At 40.5% G+C, this 20,657-nt stretch overlaps 1 protein-coding gene across 5 annotated transcripts in view; it reads right to left on the reverse strand.

Annotated features, from left to right (window-relative positions):
- Window positions 1–20,657, reverse strand: part of ZNF827 (zinc finger protein 827) — a 115,392-nt gene that overhangs the window by 65,098 nt on the left and 29,637 nt on the right. For all 5 annotated transcript variants that reach the window (XM_083457052.1, XM_083457048.1, XM_083457050.1 and 2 more), the window contains exons 2-5: window positions 18,449–19,459; window positions 10,186–10,358; window positions 7,244–7,715; window positions 648–881 (exon numbers count right to left, since the gene is read on the reverse strand). In XM_083457052.1, coding sequence (XP_083313178.1) covers window positions 648–881; window positions 7,244–7,715; window positions 10,186–10,358; window positions 18,449–19,459 — 1,890 coding nt within the window. The remainder of the gene's footprint in view (window positions 1–647; window positions 882–7,243; window positions 7,716–10,185; window positions 10,359–18,448; window positions 19,460–20,657) is intronic.

Below are 20,657 nucleotides of genomic sequence, written 5' to 3' on the forward strand. Positions count from 1 at the left end.
CACTCACCTGGGGACAGAGGCAGGCTTAGAGCACAACACTTGATACATGGAGCCTGTATGATGTCCCTACATTCTGAATTGCAGCATCTTCTAGGGCAGGGGTCAGCAAACTTTTTCAGCAGGGGGCCGGTCGATTGTCCCCCAGACCTTGTGGGGGGCCGGACTATATTTGGGGAGGGGGAAATGAACCAATTCCTATGCCCCACAAATAACCCAGAGATGCATTTTGAATAAAAGCACACATTCTACTCATGTAAAAACACCAGGCAGGCCCCGCAAATAACCCAGAGATGCATTTTAAATAAAAGGACACATTCTACTCATGTAAAAACACGCTGATTCCTGGACCGGCCACGGGCTGGATTTAGAAGGCAATTGGGCCAGATCCGGCCCCCGGGCCTTAGTTTGCCTACCCATGCTCTAGGGCATCCCAAAGCTGTAGCCATCCCAAATATGGAACTGCAAAAAGCTCACGAAGAGGAACCGGAAATATTTTGCAATAATTTGATAGCGGTTGTTAGAAAGTCAACATCAGTGCATCACTGTAATTAGCTATTAAAGCCCTCTTTGTTGCAACTAAAACGAGGCAACAGGCAACTTCACAACTAAAAAAAGAAAGTTGAATATTTTAAAAATCAATCTGGTACCTGATAGCTTCATAAGAAGTTCGGATGCTGCTTTGACAGACATGTCCTGCTGCAATACATTCGCAGACACTTCTTGTGGTTTGAGATTCTCCTCGGGAAGGCTTGCGGAAGATGTTTCAGGCTCAGGACTAAAAACGTAAGTAGATTTAGGAAAAGTGGAGCTTGCATTTTCCTCATCTTTCGGTTCATCTTTCACTTTAAATGTAGGAGGCAAGGGTTCTTTTTGATTTGCAGCTGTTAACAGAAGGGGAGGAAAAGGTTCAGTGAAGTGCATAAATGTATAATCAGAAGACAGCAAGTTCACAAGAGTCATGGGGAACAGTTTGGGATGATGGTGCAAGGCAGGGAACTCTACACAGAAAACCAAATTGGGCAGGCTTCAAGAGGCAACAAGTACTGATAAATTCCTACACAAAATCCTACACCAAAAGCAACCAGATAGCTGATGCCTTCTGAATGCCAATCCTAGAAAATACTTTCTGATGCAGTTTGGGGAAGAAGCACTAATTCATCCCACTGGTTAATCTATTGGAATTCCAAAAAGTTAGGATCCTCACTAGGCAGTAATGCTTCAAGCTGCCTTTGGGGTTCTGTTGCATCCATGAAGCAGCACTACATCATTTTTAAAAAACCTCTGTCAGGTTTTGGGACAATGGAGATAAGTGTCTCACAGAACAACAGAGGGAGCTCCCCACCCCCCAAGCCCATAGGATTCCTCAAATAATGTCTGCAGCGGCAGGATATACAGCTTGCTCCAATCAGACATATAGCTGTCTAGCTCTGGCACTTTTTCCTTTCTTTAATTACACCCTTTCTATTTTGCTCATTTGCAGAGAAGCCTGCAACGCATCGATCTGGGCCAAAGCAAGCTGGGTGGGTGGGGATAAAGTTCAATTTTGCAGAAAAGGCTGGCAGGGAGCTATCCTCAGGCTCCATCTAAGTTTTTGCTGTAGTTCATATGATAATAAATGGAAATACTCTCCTAAAACATTGCTAGTAAATTTCGCAAGCCCACTAAATAAAACATCATCGCCTGCTGTTTTATGAGCTGGAACTCTGTTAAGTATCGCAGTGCTGGTCAAATGTACAATTCCACACAACATTTTGGATACACATTGCTCTGATCAATGGGTTTAATTTCTTCCTTTAGCATAACATCTTTCCCCTTGTGTGGCATTGACATATCTACCAAGTTTACATTTTCATCTTTCAGATATATTCCATTCCTTCAGTGACTTTATAACATGTTGCTAGGTAACAGTGCACACAAGTCAGGTTTCAGGACCTTTCGTTAAGACACTATAAAATGAGCGCATGGGCCTTTTTTGCATGAAAAATGCACATTGGGGGCCTTTACTATTCCTGTCTGTTGAACACTAAAGATCAATTTCTAAATAAAAAAACATGAAGAGTGAGACTGTATTCTGTCTGTATTCTGTTCTCCTCTCCCCCTAAAATGCTTCTTGTTGCCTTTCTTTCAGCCACCACAGGCTCTGCTATCACCAAGTCAGTAGAGGTAAGGTTGAAAGTTACTGAACGCATGGCATATATTTAAGCAGTGTTATTCTAAAATGCCAGAGCAGTAGCACAAATTGGTTACAAACCTTTGGATTTGGGTTTGAAAAAGGGGGAAGGGATATCAGTGTGTTCCTAATTCTAAACACCTATCAGTTCCTCATAATTTTATGTCAGTATAATCCAATGCATGTTTAAAAGGTAAAGGTAAAGGGACCCCTGACCAATAGGTCCAGTCGTGGCCAACTGGGGCCAACTGGGGTCGTGGGGTTAAGGCGCTGATCTCGCTTTATTGGCTGAGGGAGCCGGCGTACAGCTTCTGGGTCATGTGGCCAACATGACTTAAGCAGCTTCTGGTGAACCAGAGCAGTGCACGGAAATGCCGTTTACCTTCCCACCGGAGCGGTACCTATTTATCTACTTGCACTTTGACGTGCTTTCGAACTACTAGGTTGGCAGGAGCAGGGACCGAACAACGGGAGCTCACCCCGTCACAGGGTTTAACCCACAGCGCCACCTGTGTCCCTTCAATGCATGTTTACTTGGAAGTAAATCCCAATACTGCACTTACTCCCTAGGAAGTGTACCTCTTAGAAATCTAGTAGAAGTTGCTTGCTCTTAGCATATCAAACTGCATTTGTTAAGCATCTTTAATTGTCAATTTGTCTTTACAAATCTTCTCTCCATCCTACGTTTGCCAATAGCAGTTTTTGTAACCCCAAAAATCCAACATTTAGGGCAAATCAAGACAATGAAGCATGGGTGGGCATTGTGGCCACCATCAGCCTAAGTCAGCATGGCCTATGGGCAGGGATTATGGAAGCCTCGATGACACAATATTGGCTACCCTTCTCTACATTCCTCCCCGTCTTCAGTGCAGCAGATGGCTCTTCGGTGAAGGAACTTTTCAGTGTTGACACACCTGTTATGGAATGCTCTCCCCAGAGAGGCTTTCCCCTTTCCCCTTTCCTGAGGTTTTTCAGAAAAAGTCTGAAGTACTAGCAATAGTCATAATAAATGGCATATCTGCATATTCCATTGCATCAGCAACAACAACAAAAAAGAAAATTATTTCCCCCCCATCCTCATGGATCCACTAGGAACAATATTAATTGTTATGATGGGGGGGGGGCGCTAAACATTTGGGGAGGAAGCATGAATAGGTGTATGTGTCAATCTGAACCTATTCTGTGGTTTATTACTGTAGATCATGGCATAGGTAAGAAAACTGACATAATCCTAATAGGACAGGAGACCCTCCATGATGAACTCTGGTGACCTTGGTGCAAGTCTGATTCCAGCCTCATCTCCTGGAGGGCATTCAAGAAATTCTGAGTCCCTCAGACCTGGCATAAAGGTCAACACATGTAAATTCAGTTGCCAGTACAGCCTATTTACCACCTGAATGGGGGCCATCAAGATAATTTGAAGGCAAGGGGCAAACAAGGGGCGACCCGTTTAGACATCATGCACTAGGATAATATCCTTTCAAACTCCTAATTTGCAACATGGGCGAGGTAAGAAATGGGCAGGAAACTCTGGAAGAAAGACAATAAGAACTGCAGGAATTGCTCATCTCAAGGCCCCTTCCCCCACTAAGATGCATTAGCAAGAAATATTATAAAACACCTGGATTTTCAGGAGTTAGTTGGGTTCTCCCAGTTCCATTGAAAGCAACTCACACAGCGCTCCCAAGGAATCAGCACAAACCCATTTCGCTTAACGACAGGTATACATAAACGGATGCATGTTATAACTCCAGCAAAAGATCCTAAATTTCTCGTTATGGACTACTTATGGTATGAAAAGAAACGAGTGCATAAAGGTTTTGAAAATCATATTATTAGAGGATCTCTGATCAAGGTATGGGGTAGGTATAAAAACCTACTGGAACCAAAAATCCCACATTGGCTATCACCATTAGAGGTGATGAGTGTTAAAAAGATCAATATGACTAGGAGGTGGATAACATATGGGAGTTTAATCGAGAAAGAAGGAAGTAAGTGGAAAATGAAACCATATGAAGAAGTGAAAGAACATGTAAATGATTGGCTGCATTACTTTCAGATTAATGAAATGTTTAGAAAAGAGGTTGCAGAAAGAGGCTATTTTGAAAAAGAATCTAGGTTTCAACGAGAAGTATTGAATAATGAAGTTAAAAATTTATCTATGATGTATACATTATTATTAGAATGGCATTTGAAGGATGAAGAGGTTAAATCAGTTATGATTCAATGGGCCAAAGATTTTGGACATAACATTCAATTTGATGATTGGATAAAATTATGGAAGGAAGGGATGAGATTTACAGCATGAACCACAATTGAAGAAAATGTTATGAAAATGATATATCGATGGTATATAACACCAGACAAATTAAGTAAGATGTATAAGGTGAGTAATAAATGTTGGAAATGTAAGGAGAAAGAAGGGACATTTTATCATATGTGGTGGGAATGTAAAAAAATGAAGTGCTTCTGGGAAATGATATATAATGAGATAAAGAAAATATTGAAATATACATTTCTTAAAAAACCAGAAGCATTCCTATTAGGAATTTTAGGTGGTGAGATAAAAAGGAAGGACCAGAAAGTATTTTTGTATGCAGTAACAGCAGCTAGGACTCCGGTGGCCCAGAAATGGAAACAAGAAGAAATGCCCACGATTGAAGAATGGAGAACGAAATTACTGGATTATGCAGAACTGGACAGACTAACAGGGAGGATTCACAACCAACAGGACCAAAGATTCACTAAGGACTGGAATAAATTTACAGAATATATTAAAAATATTTGTGATAATGATATAACGTTTGTAAGTTTCCAATAAGCTCTGTAAGAAGGTTTGGTAGAAATATTGTTTAAATAATATGGTAAGATAAGACATACATAATGCAATATAAATGAAGAAATGTGAAGATATGTAATAACTACGGAAAATTATCAGACATGTCATGTTGATGGAAGTCTAAAAGAAAAAAGATGTGTGATGAATTCTTAATGTTTAATTGTGTTATAAATTTGTTTTTATTGGAAAATTAATAAAATTTATATACAAAATAATAATAATAAATTTCTCGTTATGGTGTGTGTATGAATATGTGAGTGCTGGACACGCACATCACTTCAAACACATACTGTAAAAGAAGGGAAGTTTCAGAGTTTTACACTCTTTTTTGAACACAAACCTGTAAGTGAAGATAGTCAGATTGACAGACCCCCAACATGGCAAGAAGCAGAGTTGCAAAATATTCTGCACATCACTCAGCAAGAGCATCATGATTAGTGATATCCCAGTGCTGGCACCCTGCCAAACTGGTCAACACTTTAGTTATGTGATCACACCAGTGATTTAACTGCCTGCTGTCGTGGTCCCACAAGACATTTGGGCATCAGTGCAGCTGCATAGCTAATGCATAACAATTTAGGGCAAATTATTATGTTCTTTTGAATGCTCAGATACAAAAACTGGGATCACATTATTAATTTCCAGAGGGATGTGCTGCATTAGTCTGTTCTGCAGCAAAACCAACCATGTTAGCCTTATAGCACTTTAAAAACTAGCAAATTAATCATGGCATGAGCTTTCATTGATTAAGAGCCAAATTTCAGCAGAGAGGGACAATAGAGAAGTAGGGCCACTTCATCAGCTCTGCTGAGAAGTCTGATCCATTCCTGTTATCTGGCAATAGCCGTTCCATCAAACTGCAGTGAGGGAGAAAGGAGAAGGAGAGGCACACCATCAGCTCTCTTGAGAAACCTGCTCTATCCAGTTTTCCCACTCCAACTATCAACTTGTAACAGCCATTCCTGTCAGGTTGCAGTGGGGCAGGGAGAAGGGAAAAGAGACCACTTCATCAGCTCAGCTGAGATAGTAGCAACTTTTGGCTCCTCTTCTCCTTAAACTCTTTCCATTACAGCTGGTTATTATAAGAGCTTTGTAACCAAAGGAGTAATCCCGACCAAGATCCAATGGGATGAGCCAGGTTCAGGTAGAGAGAGATACACTTAGCAGGGGCTCAGCTGAGGAAGTCCTTAAAAGGGGTGTGGCAAGCGGTGTTGGAGCAGGGGAGACTTACCACTAAGCCCAATTCCTTTCAGGTCAGTCACATGATCTTGGAAATTGCACTGGAAAAGGGGTGCTGTCTATTTTAAAGGCTTGTTTTCCCTCTGCTGGGCTCAGGCCAACTCAGCGGGCAGTAGTCCCACTCCAGAGCTAAGTCTGGAATAGGGATAAATTTCACCAGAATATTTTATCCTGCGAATTACACTGGCTTCCTATAATTTGGATTGCTCTGCCCCTATAAATGCTTGAATTTGCTTTTTCTCTCCTGACTCCCAAGTCTTTTTCCTTTTGTGTTGCATCATTGAAGCCTAAAAGCAGGGACTGTTTTATTACTGATCCTTGTAAGGCTCTGAAAACCTTTTCAGCTGAAATAAAAGCAACTGAAATAAATACATAAATTAGTTAGCCTTGAAAGTGCTCCAGGATTCCTTGTTGTTGTTGCACTATTAATGTAAATGCAAGGTTGGGAGACACCTGAGATCCATCGCCTCAAAATATAAAACAGGGACATAAAACTGAGCTGTCTTATATGAGTTGAGGAACTTCAGCCCACATCTCAAATACCCAAGAGTAGAGATGCTTGAAAAATTCAATCTTTGCCACTCACTATATGAAGTAACCTTAGATTCATGTGCCAACTGAAACTTAAGTATTCACTTCTCTGAATATTGCAAGACAGTTCTCAGTAGTTTTTATTATAAATTTATTTGGAATATTTCCAACCTGCTCTCTGTTAAATATAATCCCAGGGCATTCTACAACATAATGCACATAATGCATAAGAATTCCAATCATGGGCATATTTACTTGGGACTCAATTCTATTGACCTTGGAGTCTCTGTGACTTTAATTGCTGGTAACATTTAGAACTTATTCTGAGAGAAAAATACGAGTTAAATATGTCTTAAAACTTGTGTTTAAATACATACTTTGTAAGGATTTAACAGGGTGGCATAGTGAGTAAAAACATGGGAAAAGGGATGCAGACCAGAAGCAGAGAGTTTTGTCATCCTTACCTGAGAGCTTCATGAGAAAATCTGATGCCATCTTGACAGAGATGTCCTGGCTGAAAAGTGCCGACGCTGTATTGGTCACAAAGTCAATGGAGTCTTTTAGCTTTGTGTTGTTGGTGATTCTGTCAACAACACTGAGAGCGAAGGTTGGGGTGGAAGTGCTGCTGTCATCTTTGGGCTCTTCTTTTATTAGCAGAGGTGGGACGGTAGATCCAGCCACCTCAGGAGTTTTAGAGGTGGCCGCAGTCCCTGTGTGGTCTGTTGCCCCATCCATCTGCTGCCCCATTCTGGAGTTGTCACTTAGCAATGGCGACCCCTTGACATCCATTTCTGGGATCTCTTCCTTCACTTTGGCTTCTGTCCTCAGGAAGTGCTGGTGGCAGCGCATGTGGAGTTTGAGGCTGAAGTGGCGAGAGGAGGTAAATGGGCATAGCTGGCACTGAAATGTCTCTCCCCGGTCTTGATGTTGGTGAACCTGATTAAGCGGTTGATGATTAAGGAACAGTGACAACAGCAGCAACAACATCTCTCAGACAAATAGCAGAAACTTATTTCAGACCAATACTGTGCATATCTCCTGCTGGCTGCCTTCCTGCCTCCTTAGTGCTTATAGAGCTCAGTACATTTTATTTGCACATCTCAAAAGACCTTAACAAAGGAGGTCAGCATGATGAGCTGAGATTGACTCTCCTGTCTATATGTGACAATTTAATGATGAATATTTCACAGTACACATCTTTGTTCAGAGGTCACAGGTTAAAAGTCACAGAATTATTCAAGAGCAAGCTGCAAAGCACATTGCTTCTCAGATTAGTTCCAAAAGCAATTATGTCCTGTAATATAAATATATCTATATCTATATCTGTATCTATCCATCTAACTATCTATCTGTGTGTGTATATAAGTTTGTGTGTGTGTGTGTGTGTGTGTTTACACACTGTAGGGAATAAAGACTAGGTCATAAGGACTGATTCACTGGAAAGAGAGAGAGTGAGTTCCAAGGAATCAGTCCTTATGACCTAGCCTTTATTCCCTACAGTGTATAAAACTCTAAGAACTCCATCCTTGGTCACGTTTACTTCTGAATAAATTCCATTGACTTTAGTGTATCTGTATCCCCAGTTCATGAGTTCTATTGCTGCTGCCTTTCCAGTTGATGGCAGCCAGCATCTAAATCATGTTGATGGAGGAGGAGGAGGAGGAGGAACACAGAACACAGCAGGGCTGGCATCTTTGCCAATCCATGCCAATGCAACATCTGCTCTGGCCACTAGGTAGCTAACTGCATTTGAAGTGGTTTACAAAGTTCATAACTGCAAACTGATTGCTTGTTCATGGTTTAATAAATCACAACCACGATTGGACATCATATATACACACACACACACACACACACACACACACAGCTACACTCGCATACCCAAAGGGAGAATGCATGGAGATACTGAAATCTTAGGCCTTCACATGTAGAACATGCCTTATATATTTAGGTTTCTGATAGCAGTTTAGTTAACCTATGCCTTGTATTACAGGCATCTCTGCAATAATGCACCTTCATCATACCTGCTCTGTACTTGGCACTATATTCAGGGATGGGAAACCTGTGGCCCATCAGATGTTGTTGGACTACAACTCCCATCATCCCTGAACATCATATTTATATCCAAATATGAACTGATTATTGAGATCCTTAAGGTTTCTATTCCTATAGCTGCAAAACACTGTATTAAAAACAAATTTAGAGAGTGGGACCTTTTATTAACTACATGTCATCTTCAAGGTATGCAATTTTCATCATTTTATTGTTGTTTTTAATCTGATCATCATCTTCCAGATTACTTTTCTGAATTATCTGTTGGTGCAATCGAGAAAGCATTAACTGCACTAAGACTCCAAACTATGTCCACAGTATATTTAGAGGGGAGATAAGTTAGAATATCTGTAAATTGCTGTTTATGTATTAGTGGCCAGGGAGATATTGAAGATGTTCACTAAGTATTATATTGTTCCACTATAATTTCCCTAAGGACAGGTTTTTGAAAGAGATTCTTCAGACACTTTCCTTTTTTAAACAGTATGGGGGATTGATTATTTACTGATTGATAGGGATAATCCGAGCTCAGTCAGTAGAGCATGAGGCTTTTAAATCTCAGGGTCATGTGTTCGAGCACCACGGTGCGTGAAAGATTCCTGCATTGCAGGGGGTTGGACTGGATGACCCTTGTGGTCCCTTCCAACTCTACAATTCCATGACTCTACATAAAGTTTCTATGTTTATTCTAGTGGCTCAATAGATCAGACAAAAAATTGTCACACAAAACGGGGTCCAACGTTCTGGAGTTGATCTATGTTAAAAATGTATCTCTCAACTTGATTGTTTGTAGTGTGATGATCAATGGTTTTTAGCAAATAAATCTGACTCTTTGATGGGCTGACTATTGGTCATTCTGGCTGGGCTCATAGGGGTTGGAATCCAACAGCATTTGGAGGGCCATGGGTTTCCTATCTCATGGATAATTACATTTTCGCCCTTATAATGTTATAAGTAATGTGTAGCTGTATGTACTAGGACCAAGGCTCTTATCAAGAAAAGCTTGGCACAGACTGATATTTTGTGTTCATTTAGGCACAAACATCTCACAGGGGACCTCTCTGAAAAATTATTGCAAAGCTTAGCTGCATATATACAATCCCTTGCATGCAAGCAAATGGGTTTCCTGGATGGTGGCCAAACATTGGCAAGTATTTGTTATAGATAGCAAGAAGGCTACTGCTTTCACTGCCCAACCCCTGTGCTGGAGAAAATGAATCCATTAAAATGGCACTAGAAAAAACCAAAAAAAACCCCAACCACCATGCTGGGTTTTATAATGAGTGGGTTTTTAAAGAACTGCAATGACCTCATAGACTGGATTTCTTCAATTACCAGTATCCACTGACCTTACCTTCATGTGCGATTTTAGATTGTCCTTGCGTGCACAGCGAAATGGACACAAAGGGCATTGATGGCTTTTTAAGCCTGTATGTATAACCATGTGTCGCTTCCAGTAGCTTTTCCTTTTTATCACTAGGCCACAGATCGGACACTGGAAAGGTTTCCCACCTTCTTCTTCTGAGGCTTAGGATAAGGAGCAATAAAAAAAGAAAGAAAACATCATTAAATTGTAGTGAACGTCTCTGCCTCTATCTAAATACAGTTTTGCAAATTTTATCTCTCTCCTGTGGAAATACTTCTTGGATGCTTTTCCTTAATGTTTTCCTTCATCTCTGGGTACAGAACTTTCAGAACGTTGAATAATCATTTCCCTGGAATGGGGATCCTATGGGTCCAATGAAAGTGATGCTGGCAATAGAGGACAAGTGTCCCATTCATACTTTGGTCAACCAGCAGAGGATGCTACTGTGCTTTACCTAGCCTCGTGAATATAATCCTGCAGCTAATTTTTTTTTGCTTTTGACCTATGTAATACAGAGAAAGTACTCGGCTCTTTCTTTCTTTCACTTTCTTTCACTGAAGTATTCAAAGAAAAGGGAAGTGATTAAATTACACAGTAATCCACACCTCCTGAATGAAAGCAATACTGAGCATGACATACTGCATTTGCAATACTGATGCTGAGAGATTTTAGAGCCCCTGTTGCTGCGTAATTTCATTCTGGCTCAAGAAGACCACTGATGCCACTTCAGGATTCAGAGGCAACTCTGAGGTCATTATTTAATTCATTACTCAGTTTTACCTACACATTATGTCTAGAGCTTAATTTGAGCCCTAGAATCTGCTTTCATTGTGAGCAACCAGATAAAAAAAATTAAAAACCCATTGATTTCAGTACAACTTCTACGGCTAATTCCCTTCCCAAACTGCTGCTCCTTTCTCATGGACATATGAGGGATGGAACTAAAGGTGTTTCTGCATTTGGTTGAAGGAATCTTTCGGTCGGAAGAAGATTCCTTCCAGGGGAAATAAAGGACCATACATATTCTACTCAGATATAAAACAATTGACTTATTCTTCAAGCTGGTCCTCACCTAAGGGACCACGGCTATGTTTGAATGGTCACAAGACTTTTCATAGAAGACTTGACTTTTGCATCAAGAATTCACTTTAGCATTTCATTACAACTCTCCCATATTAATCCCTGGAATCCTTTTTTTTTTTAAGTATCATATATTATATCTGAATGCTGTTCTTCACACCTGCTGGTTAAGCTAGAGAGAAAAGCACCTTTGAACACATACAGAGCAATCAACCACAAAGCCATTACTTATGCATAATGTTAAAAGATGAGCCCAACAAACGATGGCTTGTTGTTAGAAGAATGAGCAAAAACGAGACTTGGACTCACACACTGCTCATTCCCTTTCCTCTTCCCTTACCAGCAAGGGGAGGAAATGGGAAACTGTGGTTTGTTACAAGCCATGACTGGAAGCTTTAAATTTCCTCCCCTCACACTTTAAAGGAGGAGGAGCGAGTCAGGCCAAGGTTCACATTTGTTCATTCTTATAAAAAGAGACCACTGTTTGTCATAACTTCTGAATCAGGCCACTGAGTCAAAAGATATAATTTCTAAACAGGCTTATGTCCCAGCACCTCAAAAATTAAGTGCTTCATTTATAAATGTGGCCATCAGTCATTACTGATAGTGGGTGCTATCGAGGCAAGTTAAAGATTTGTTGAAAACGCAAAGAGGAAGAGAGGATTCTGCCCACTGAGTTGACATAATCAACCATCTGACATTACACTGCAAATTCCTAGTCCTGTTATGAGAAAGTTTACAGTGTTACCTTGGAAACAGAAGATATTTCTGTGACTGCCGAAAGGATATCTGATTATTTTCAAAACTGCAAAAGTCAGTGGCGTTTTTCTTGTGATATTTAGGAATTATGTCCAGAATATTACAGCTCACTCCCTAATGTATTCATCAGCTGTTTTTCATCTTTGAGAACCCAAATGTCAATACTTTCTACGACTTGGAATGCAGTGATAAAACCTGCATGAACTTGTCATTTCCTGCTGCAGACTTTCTTGTAAAGATATAATTCAGCTGACTTTGCTAGGGCCCTACTGGATTGTTCATGTGTACTCTTAATCTGTTTCAGCAAATACATAATTAAATAAATACAGCACTCAAGTGTCCTGTGCTGAAACAGGTGAAATCAGTAACCTGCATAAGTGATGCAAATTAAGGAAATACATGCAAATCTGTTTCCTTATTTAATTTATTCTGCAACTCGGGTTAGGTGGGGGAGATGAGAAACAGAAAAGCTACAATAGAAAGCATTGAAGCCCTGCCTTCAAACATCAGAAAGCCTGCTTAATCGCCAGTTTCTAAGATTTCACCAGATGTTGCCTACACATCTTCAAATCCCAAAAGACTAGAAACTTTGGTTTTGTGTATAAAATATCAAAGCTTCCAGAGATTCTCAGGATGCTAAATTCTATGTTCAGTGCTGAATATACTGTGTGTATGTGCAATTTAAGTATATAAGAAATCCATCTTATTAGTTTAATAAAACAAGCATGTGAGAAAAAATGCACTTTTGTGTTCATGTGCTTTTCAAAAAAATGCAAAGTTCTCTTACATTTCACATCATGTATGATACAATTTTTCCATCATGGCACTGAGAATTATAATCTGAAAATAATACCAGAATTGTTGCTTTCTCACTAACAAATTTTCCATAGAACGGTAGGTTAAGAAAAACTTCTTTTCCTTGCGTCCTGTCATACCGTTCCAGATATGGAATTGCCATCCCACTCACTCTGTTAATCAGGACACTGCTCTTTCCTACTTTTAAGTCTTTCCTCAAAATTTTATGCCTTTCCTGAATCACCTGATCCTCACTTTACCACAACTGCTATCTGACTATTCACAACCAATTCCAACTTTTCAGATGCAAATCCATGACCTAATCCTTGTTCAATAGACTGTGAGCTATTTGATGTGGGATGGAGTGTGTATATACACTCACACACTGGGCAATGCCAGAGCCACACTGCTGGTGCTAAAAATCAATGTGCAACGGTAGCAGTAATAGTAGTGTTGATATCAGTGAATTTTCTATTTATTTTTTCCACCTGAGTTCAAGTCCAACAGTCTGTCTGACAATGTTGATCAGCGTTTACCAACCTGATCCCCTGCAGATGTTTTAGGCTACAACCCCTATCATCTCCAGCTAGTGCAACCATTGCTAACAAAAAAGTAAGAGATAAAATATAAGCAAAACCCACCTTTTCAGCCCACTTCTTAATTCCTTCCTACACCAGTGTAAATCCAGTTCACCTTCAGACTGGACTTGGATTGTGTGCCTCTTCAAATCCTATACGTGTTCACTTTGAAGTACGTCCCATTGTGTTCCCATTGGAGCTTATCCCTTAATAAGTGTGTTTGCAATCCTATGAACTCTTTCTTAAGAGAAGGTCCCACTGAACTCATTGGGACTTACTACTGAGTAAACATGCACTGGGTCCAGCTGAATAGCCACAACCTGCTCTGTAAGCAGCAGAGTTAATGTTTTTAGGTGTATTTTATTCTAACTATCCACTTTAGAAAGTACATGTACCAGATAAAGCTTCCTCAAACTCGGCCCTCCAGATGTTTTTGGCCTACAACTCCCATGATCCCTAGCTAGCAGGACCAGTGGTCAGGGATGATGGGAGCTGTAGCCTCAAAACATCTGGAGGGCCGAGTTTGAGGAAGCCTGTACCAGATATTTCCAGATGGCAGAAACATAACTGATCATATAGGAACTGGCACCACTTTCTCTTAATCATTTCCAGCTTTCTAAATGTGATTAAAATGCTGCTTCCCTCATAAGCAAATAATGTAAATGCCGAAGAAACACAGCATGCTTGCCAATGGAAGGTTCCATCCCATTACTTGCTGGAGGGCAAGTGGCCTACAAGACAAGTTTCCCCTAATATTTCAGTTCAGCTCTATAAAAACGTTGGGAGTATCCAAAGGCATTGCTTCGCTCACGAGAAAGAGCGTGGAATATTTATGTTCACATATGTTCAGAACTGATCCCGCTGGATCAATCAGATCTATGATTCTGGGAACATGGCATTACAAGATTCAAAACCAGACTTATCCTAAAGAAAAAAGAAAAAAAGTCTAGACAGGATTCACAGAGCACAAAGCCTTGGGATTGCAGGACATATTCCTTATCCATTACATTCCTTCCATCTTTTAAATGATGGAATCTTTTCCATATTTTAAAACAGCATTCTGGGGAACAGTTTACGGGGTGTTTTTTCCATTTCAATATTGCATTTTTACATGGTTGCAAACCTCCCCAGGACTTTTTGGTAAAGGGCAAGAAATCTAATAAACAACAACTACAACAAGGCAGCTTTACATGGTATAGTTACTGATCTACCAGATATACGTACTTGCATGAATTTTCCAAATGACTGCTACCCTTTCAACACAAAAGTTTCGGTGAACTCCACTTTCTCCATTCCCTTGCTTCCCGGTCCATATTTACATACCATTTGATTTCAATAAAACCTCAAACCAGTTTACAAAAACCTCACAACCCATTAAAATTATCCATAACAGACAAAGGCAGATGAAAACACATTAACATCTATGTATCTGGATACAAACATTTTAAGCAGGCGCTGGAAAGGCTACAAGCAGAGGCACCTGCCTAATGTCAACAGGCAGGGAGCTGCAAAGTGTAGGTGCTATGAATGTGTTGTAGTAATTCAACCTGCTTGGACTACTGTGGTCAAGCTCTCCCAGTCCAGGAATAGCTGCAGCTGTCACACTAGTCACAACTGGTAAAAGGTACTACTAGCCCCTGAGGCTACCTAGACCTCTAGTGACAAAGCTGGATCCAGAAGCACCTCAGACTGCATCCCTGCTCCTTCAGGGGCAGTAGAACCCTATTGGTGCAGGCAGTTAATCACTTTCTCAGACACAGGAAGCGTTTTGCCCACGGTGCCTCCACCTTGCCAGGATTCAAGCTCAGTCTACTTAATGATAAAGCTTAAAACAAGGATATCTAAAAGATCATCTCACCCCCTACATGCCCAACCGACCACTGCATTCTTCAGCAGAGGGCATCCTATGGATACTAGGCAGAAGGCCTTCTCAGTAGCGGTGCCCGCCCTGTGGAACACCCTTTCATCAAATGTCAAACAGATAAACAACTATATGAAGACATCTTAGAAGACATTTGAAGGCAGTTTTCAGCGGATGACCCAGCCGGATGGGCAGAATATAAATACTCAAATTGTTGCTGTTGTTGTCATCCTACCATGAGGTCCACCTTGCACGATGTTGGAATTGGGTTTTTAGTGTGCCCTTTGGAACTTCCTCCCATTACATTTCAGGCAGGTGCCTTCACTATTTTCCTTTTGGCACCTATTGAAGGCATTCTCCTTTCAACAAGCCTTCTAAGTGGAGATCTTCATTCCAGTTAGCCTCTGTATTGGATTTGTATTGATTTTATTTATGTTGTTCTTTTAAAATGCTTTATATAGATACTTGTGATTTTATAAAATTGTTTTTATATATGCAATTGTTTATATTGTTTTATAGAATTGTAAATCCCTTTGGGGTACTTTATGTGTAGCAATGCATAAATGAAATAATTATAATGATATCCTATGAGAACAATACCATATCTGGCTGTGCTGATGGTTCAATAGTGCTGACCCACGTTCCTGTATTTGACTCAATATCTATTACACAAACATGGAAGCAGAGGAAGAGGAAGAGTGAGTGACGCTTCCTCTCTTGCTGCTTCTTCGGGATTCTGCAACCATCAGACTAATGCTAATGGTGATGAAAAGAAACAAATTCTCCATCTATTTGAGCCATTCTTTACCTGGCCATATAGTATATGAGAAATGCTGCCGATATAATTCTTGAGGGAAATCACATTTATCTTAATGGCAACTGAACAGGACTCATGGCTATATGAGCAGGAGGTCTACAAAAATAACAAAGCAAGCTTCAAAAAAATGAAATATACTGTGTATGCCATAAATATACAGAATGCCATAAAACTATAGTTATGAAAAGAATCAAAGGAATGCATGAGATTTATTTCCACTGCGATTATACTCAGTTTCTACACAGCTCAATTGCTCAAAATTTTCTTCTTCCCAAAACAGTGACCTCTTTCTGCAAGCGGTACCATTTTTGCAGCAGTGACAAATACTGCAGAGTACCATATGCCTAAAAAACAGCCCAACTCCTCTTTAAAAACGAAGAAGAAAAAGGTAAAGGATTATTATTCGTCTGATTATCATCTAGTTATTTTCAAGTCAAACAAGGAAGCAAAGTAATGCTTCTGAAGATCAGTTGCTGGAAATGGCAGCAGGGGAGAATGCCCCTGTGCTGAGGTCCTGCTTGCGTGCTTCCCAGAGGCACCTGGCTAGCCCCTGGAGGAACAGGATGGTGGAGTAGATGGGCCATTGGACTGATCCAGCAGGCCGTTAGGCTACTATGAAGTGTCAAACAAACAGTCAAGTCTGTGTAAGATGTTTCCAAAGCAACACCAAAAATATGTATTGTAAACTTATTTGATTTTTACCTAGGGCTTCATAAATGGCCTGTTAATACACAACAGACTGTGTGTGTCCTTAAGAATGTAACAACTGGACCTGAGATTCCAGAGTACATGGACATACAAAGGAAAATGGGTTCTCTTGGAGAGGCTCAAAAGCTATCCTGACTCTTGAAGTTATGTTAGTGGGCCTAGAAGTCTCCCATTGTCACCCAGCAAGTTATATTTGGTTTGTTTCTCCTTTTTTTACTTGTTCCCCGCAAAGTTTGATTTGGTTTTATTATTTTTACCCCACTTTTCTGTTTGGGGAGATGCAGATCAGCTTAAAAATACTAAAACATATGTAATGAATATTCATTGCATGCCATGGATGGTACTCCATTTGGATGGTTTTATGAATTATTATTATTATTATTACTCTACCGATTAGTCTAGGCTTGGTGGATAATCAAACTTTACTACAAGCCACTAGACCATGTTCTCTACATGGTCATGAATGTTCTCTGCAAAGTTTACCCAGGATCTGAAAGCCTGTGGCAATCTAGTTCCACTGCTTGCTACTCCAAAAAAGTCATGGTTACTTATAAGTTTTATTTCTTTTTTAAAAAAAAGCATACTAAGAATATTAAATGATTAAATGTTAACTTTCTTTGAACTACAACAATATTTCCATGGAAACAAAAATATGGGGTGCGTATACTAAAGAATAAATTAGAATTCATATATATCTCATTACTTATCATCTATGGTTTAAAATGTTTATCTGTTGTTTGCTAGCAGAATTATCTTTGGGCAAACAACTGAATTCTGCCCTTACGGACTAAAGCAGTAAAGTGATAAAAATAAGGATAGATAGATTCTACGGAGCATAATTAGGAAAAACCTGTTCATTTTCTTCTGCCTAGTGATATGGTTAACCTCATTTGTAACAGTTAAATGTGATTTTTGTAGCATTTGTAGCACCTGCAGGCACTCCGTCCTCAAAGGAAGAAGAGAACAACCTATACGGGCTTTAAACCCCCTGCTTTGCAAATAGGCTGTAACCCTGTTCAGCCATTTGGAATCCTTGTTTCATCAAGAAGGGAGACGGCACCTTCCCCCTGACAAACATACATTCATCTGAAGCTGTGAAAAGAGCCTAAATGAAAGGTGGAGAACCTGAAGCCATCCAGATGTTGTGAGATGTACAACTCCCATCATCCCTAACCACTGGCCATGCTGGTTGGTACAGCAGCATCTGGAGGGTCACAGGTTCCCCCATCCTTGGCCTAAAGTGTACGCAAGCACGGTCCCTTCCATGGCTTGGAGGAACAGGACGAGGAGCTGACAAGGTGAGGGAGATGTCATATGGCGTTTGGCTGCTATTAAAATGCATTCTAGCCTCTTTTAAGTAAAAAATCACACATTCACTGATATGTGCTATCTAGCAATAACCCTTTTATCTCCTCCCCTAAAAATGACTTTTAAAATATTTTAAATTCGGTTTGGATAATGAGCCCAGATTTCAGAGAGAACTGTATTAAACACCAGTTTCCTTTCAGACATGCAGGAGGCTAAGGACTCTGATCCATCACATATATTATTTTAACTGCCTTCTGCTTCATTGTGTTTCCTTAACGCACTGAAACAATGCAGAACTGAAAATGCGTACGATGCTTTAACTCTCAGCAGAATGACAGCTCATACCTGGATTAGAGGTTTTAGAACTTCTTCCTTTAGGGGCTGGGAGTAACAATAATTCCAAAGACTGCGGTGGAGTTACTTTCTCTTGCTTCATATCCGAAAGCTGCAGGGGATCTTCTGCAACCAGTGACTTTTTCTTCTCAGCCAAAAGACTGCCTGCAGCTCTTGCAGCGACCTCCTTGAGAAGGGCTGCTGAAGAAGTCATTGAGGCGAGAGAAAGAAAAGAGCTAGCTGGCGGTGGGTGGTCCTGACCAGGAGTCATGCTTCTCTCACTGACTTTCTTTGATAGCGCAGCTAAGGTGGAGCTTGCAGACTGGGAACTAAATGGCGAAGAAAAGGTTTCAAACCTGATAGGATCTTCAGTTCGAGAAAGCGACTTGTCCTGAAGGACTGCATTGGCAGCAGCTTTCAACTTTAGGATGGCTGAGTCCGGAGACAAACCGCAAGATGGTGCCGAGTTGGGCAGCCACTTGCCTTGATTCCATATAAACCGGTTGTTGGAGCCATATTGGTCATTATGTTCCTGTTTTTCAGCCAGCTTTCTAGCAAGGACACTTAGCTGCTGAGCATGATGCGTAGGTGGAGAAAAGGAGATGTTTGAGCCAAGATTTACAGGGGACTCAACCCTGCCGTTAACTGCAACACTAGTGTCTAGCTTGAGAGAACCAGCCTCCAGCAGACGTCTCAGGTTACTACTCAGTGGCTTATTGGGGCCAGGAGTGTCATCTTCACATGCAGAAGACACACCGGGGGAAAGGTGTTCTTTATTCTGTAACACGTCCCTCAAAGCCTCGTTCTCAACAGCTGCTAGCTCCAGGGTGTTGCTGCTAGGAGTTGCACTCCCCAGGGAAGTGTCTGGAGATGTGGACTGTTCTTGGATCCTATCCTCAAAGGATAATTTGAAGTTCTCCTGGACTTCTCCATAGGATGCTTCTGATGGGGTTTCCGAAGAGTTTCCAAACCAGTGATCTTCCTCACTAAGCTCACCTTCAGCTTCTTCCTGCCGGGTACCATCTGTGGAAAATCAAAGGGAATCACTTTCATTTCAGGTTCTGTCCAAGTTAAGTGTATCTATAGGACTCAATGAGGTCCTATGAAGTTGACAAAAAGATTCTCAATAAACATTAGTTTGATACCACTTTAGCACCAACTATGTTACGTTTTCAGCATATTTTTAAAACCTATTTCCTCACCCAGAGATTCCAATACCATTGATACTGATTTGGCATATACCGCCAACCACAGTGTATTGCCCTGAATATCGGTACTTCAATTGTAGATTGTTTCATACAGAAACCCCATGAGTTACACAATTAACTTGTGCAAATTCAGCTTTACATGCTTGGCAAAAAAAATAAAAATAAAAAGGGGGCAGAAAGGGGGTAAAGCATCCAAGAAAAAAGAAAAAAAGATGTTGGCAATCCCACCTCCGAATGAACCCAATATGTTCCGGCTATATGTGACTTTGGCTTTAGGCACAATCTTCGGAACATAGCTCCCACGTAAGTTGTGGGGCTTACTGCAATATGTTTTACTATTTTTACATGCTGCTTTGGATATTACACAAGAGAAAAATTTCAGTAAGTGATATAGGAAAAAGCAGAGAACACTCATCCTTTAGGGCTTTGATGTAACCATTTGTATGCTTGACTTGAGAAATAAGGACAAGCAAATGTATTTGCAATATGACTATCACAGTTAGCCATTATAGCCCCATCAGCACTATGCATCTGAAGTAGTATTATACCACTTTAAACAGTCGCAGCTCCCCCCCAAAGCATTCTGGGAGCTGTAGTTTGTTAAGGGTGCTGAGAGTTGTTAGGAACCCCATTCCACTCACAAAGCTACAATTCTCAGATTTCATAATTAATCCTACTTCCAAGGGACCTCTTTCTTTACTTATATTCACACATGACATGTAAGATTTTGAACCCCACCCAGAAATTGTACATAGCTCAATCCGGCATAATGCCACTTAACTGCTAAATATTAAGATTTATGACTATGTGATGTTTATTTCTAAATCATTATATCAGGCTCCAAGAACATGGATTCATCTCTCCCTGCCCCCAGTCTATAACAAAAAAGCAAGTCAGTTCTTCCTTGGAAGAGAAAGAAACTAGCTGTTTCATAAGATTGTAGTCTAAAGGGGGGGGGGGGGAGAGAGTTAAAATGAAGAGCACTTCCAATAGAACTGTCATTTTTCAATTGA

The sequence above is a fragment of the Podarcis tiliguerta genome (genome assembly GCF_965153285.1).
Source record: "Podarcis tiliguerta genome assembly, chromosome: 9".
In the NCBI taxonomy this organism is placed as follows: domain Eukaryota; kingdom Metazoa; phylum Chordata; class Lepidosauria; order Squamata; family Lacertidae; genus Podarcis; species Podarcis tiliguerta.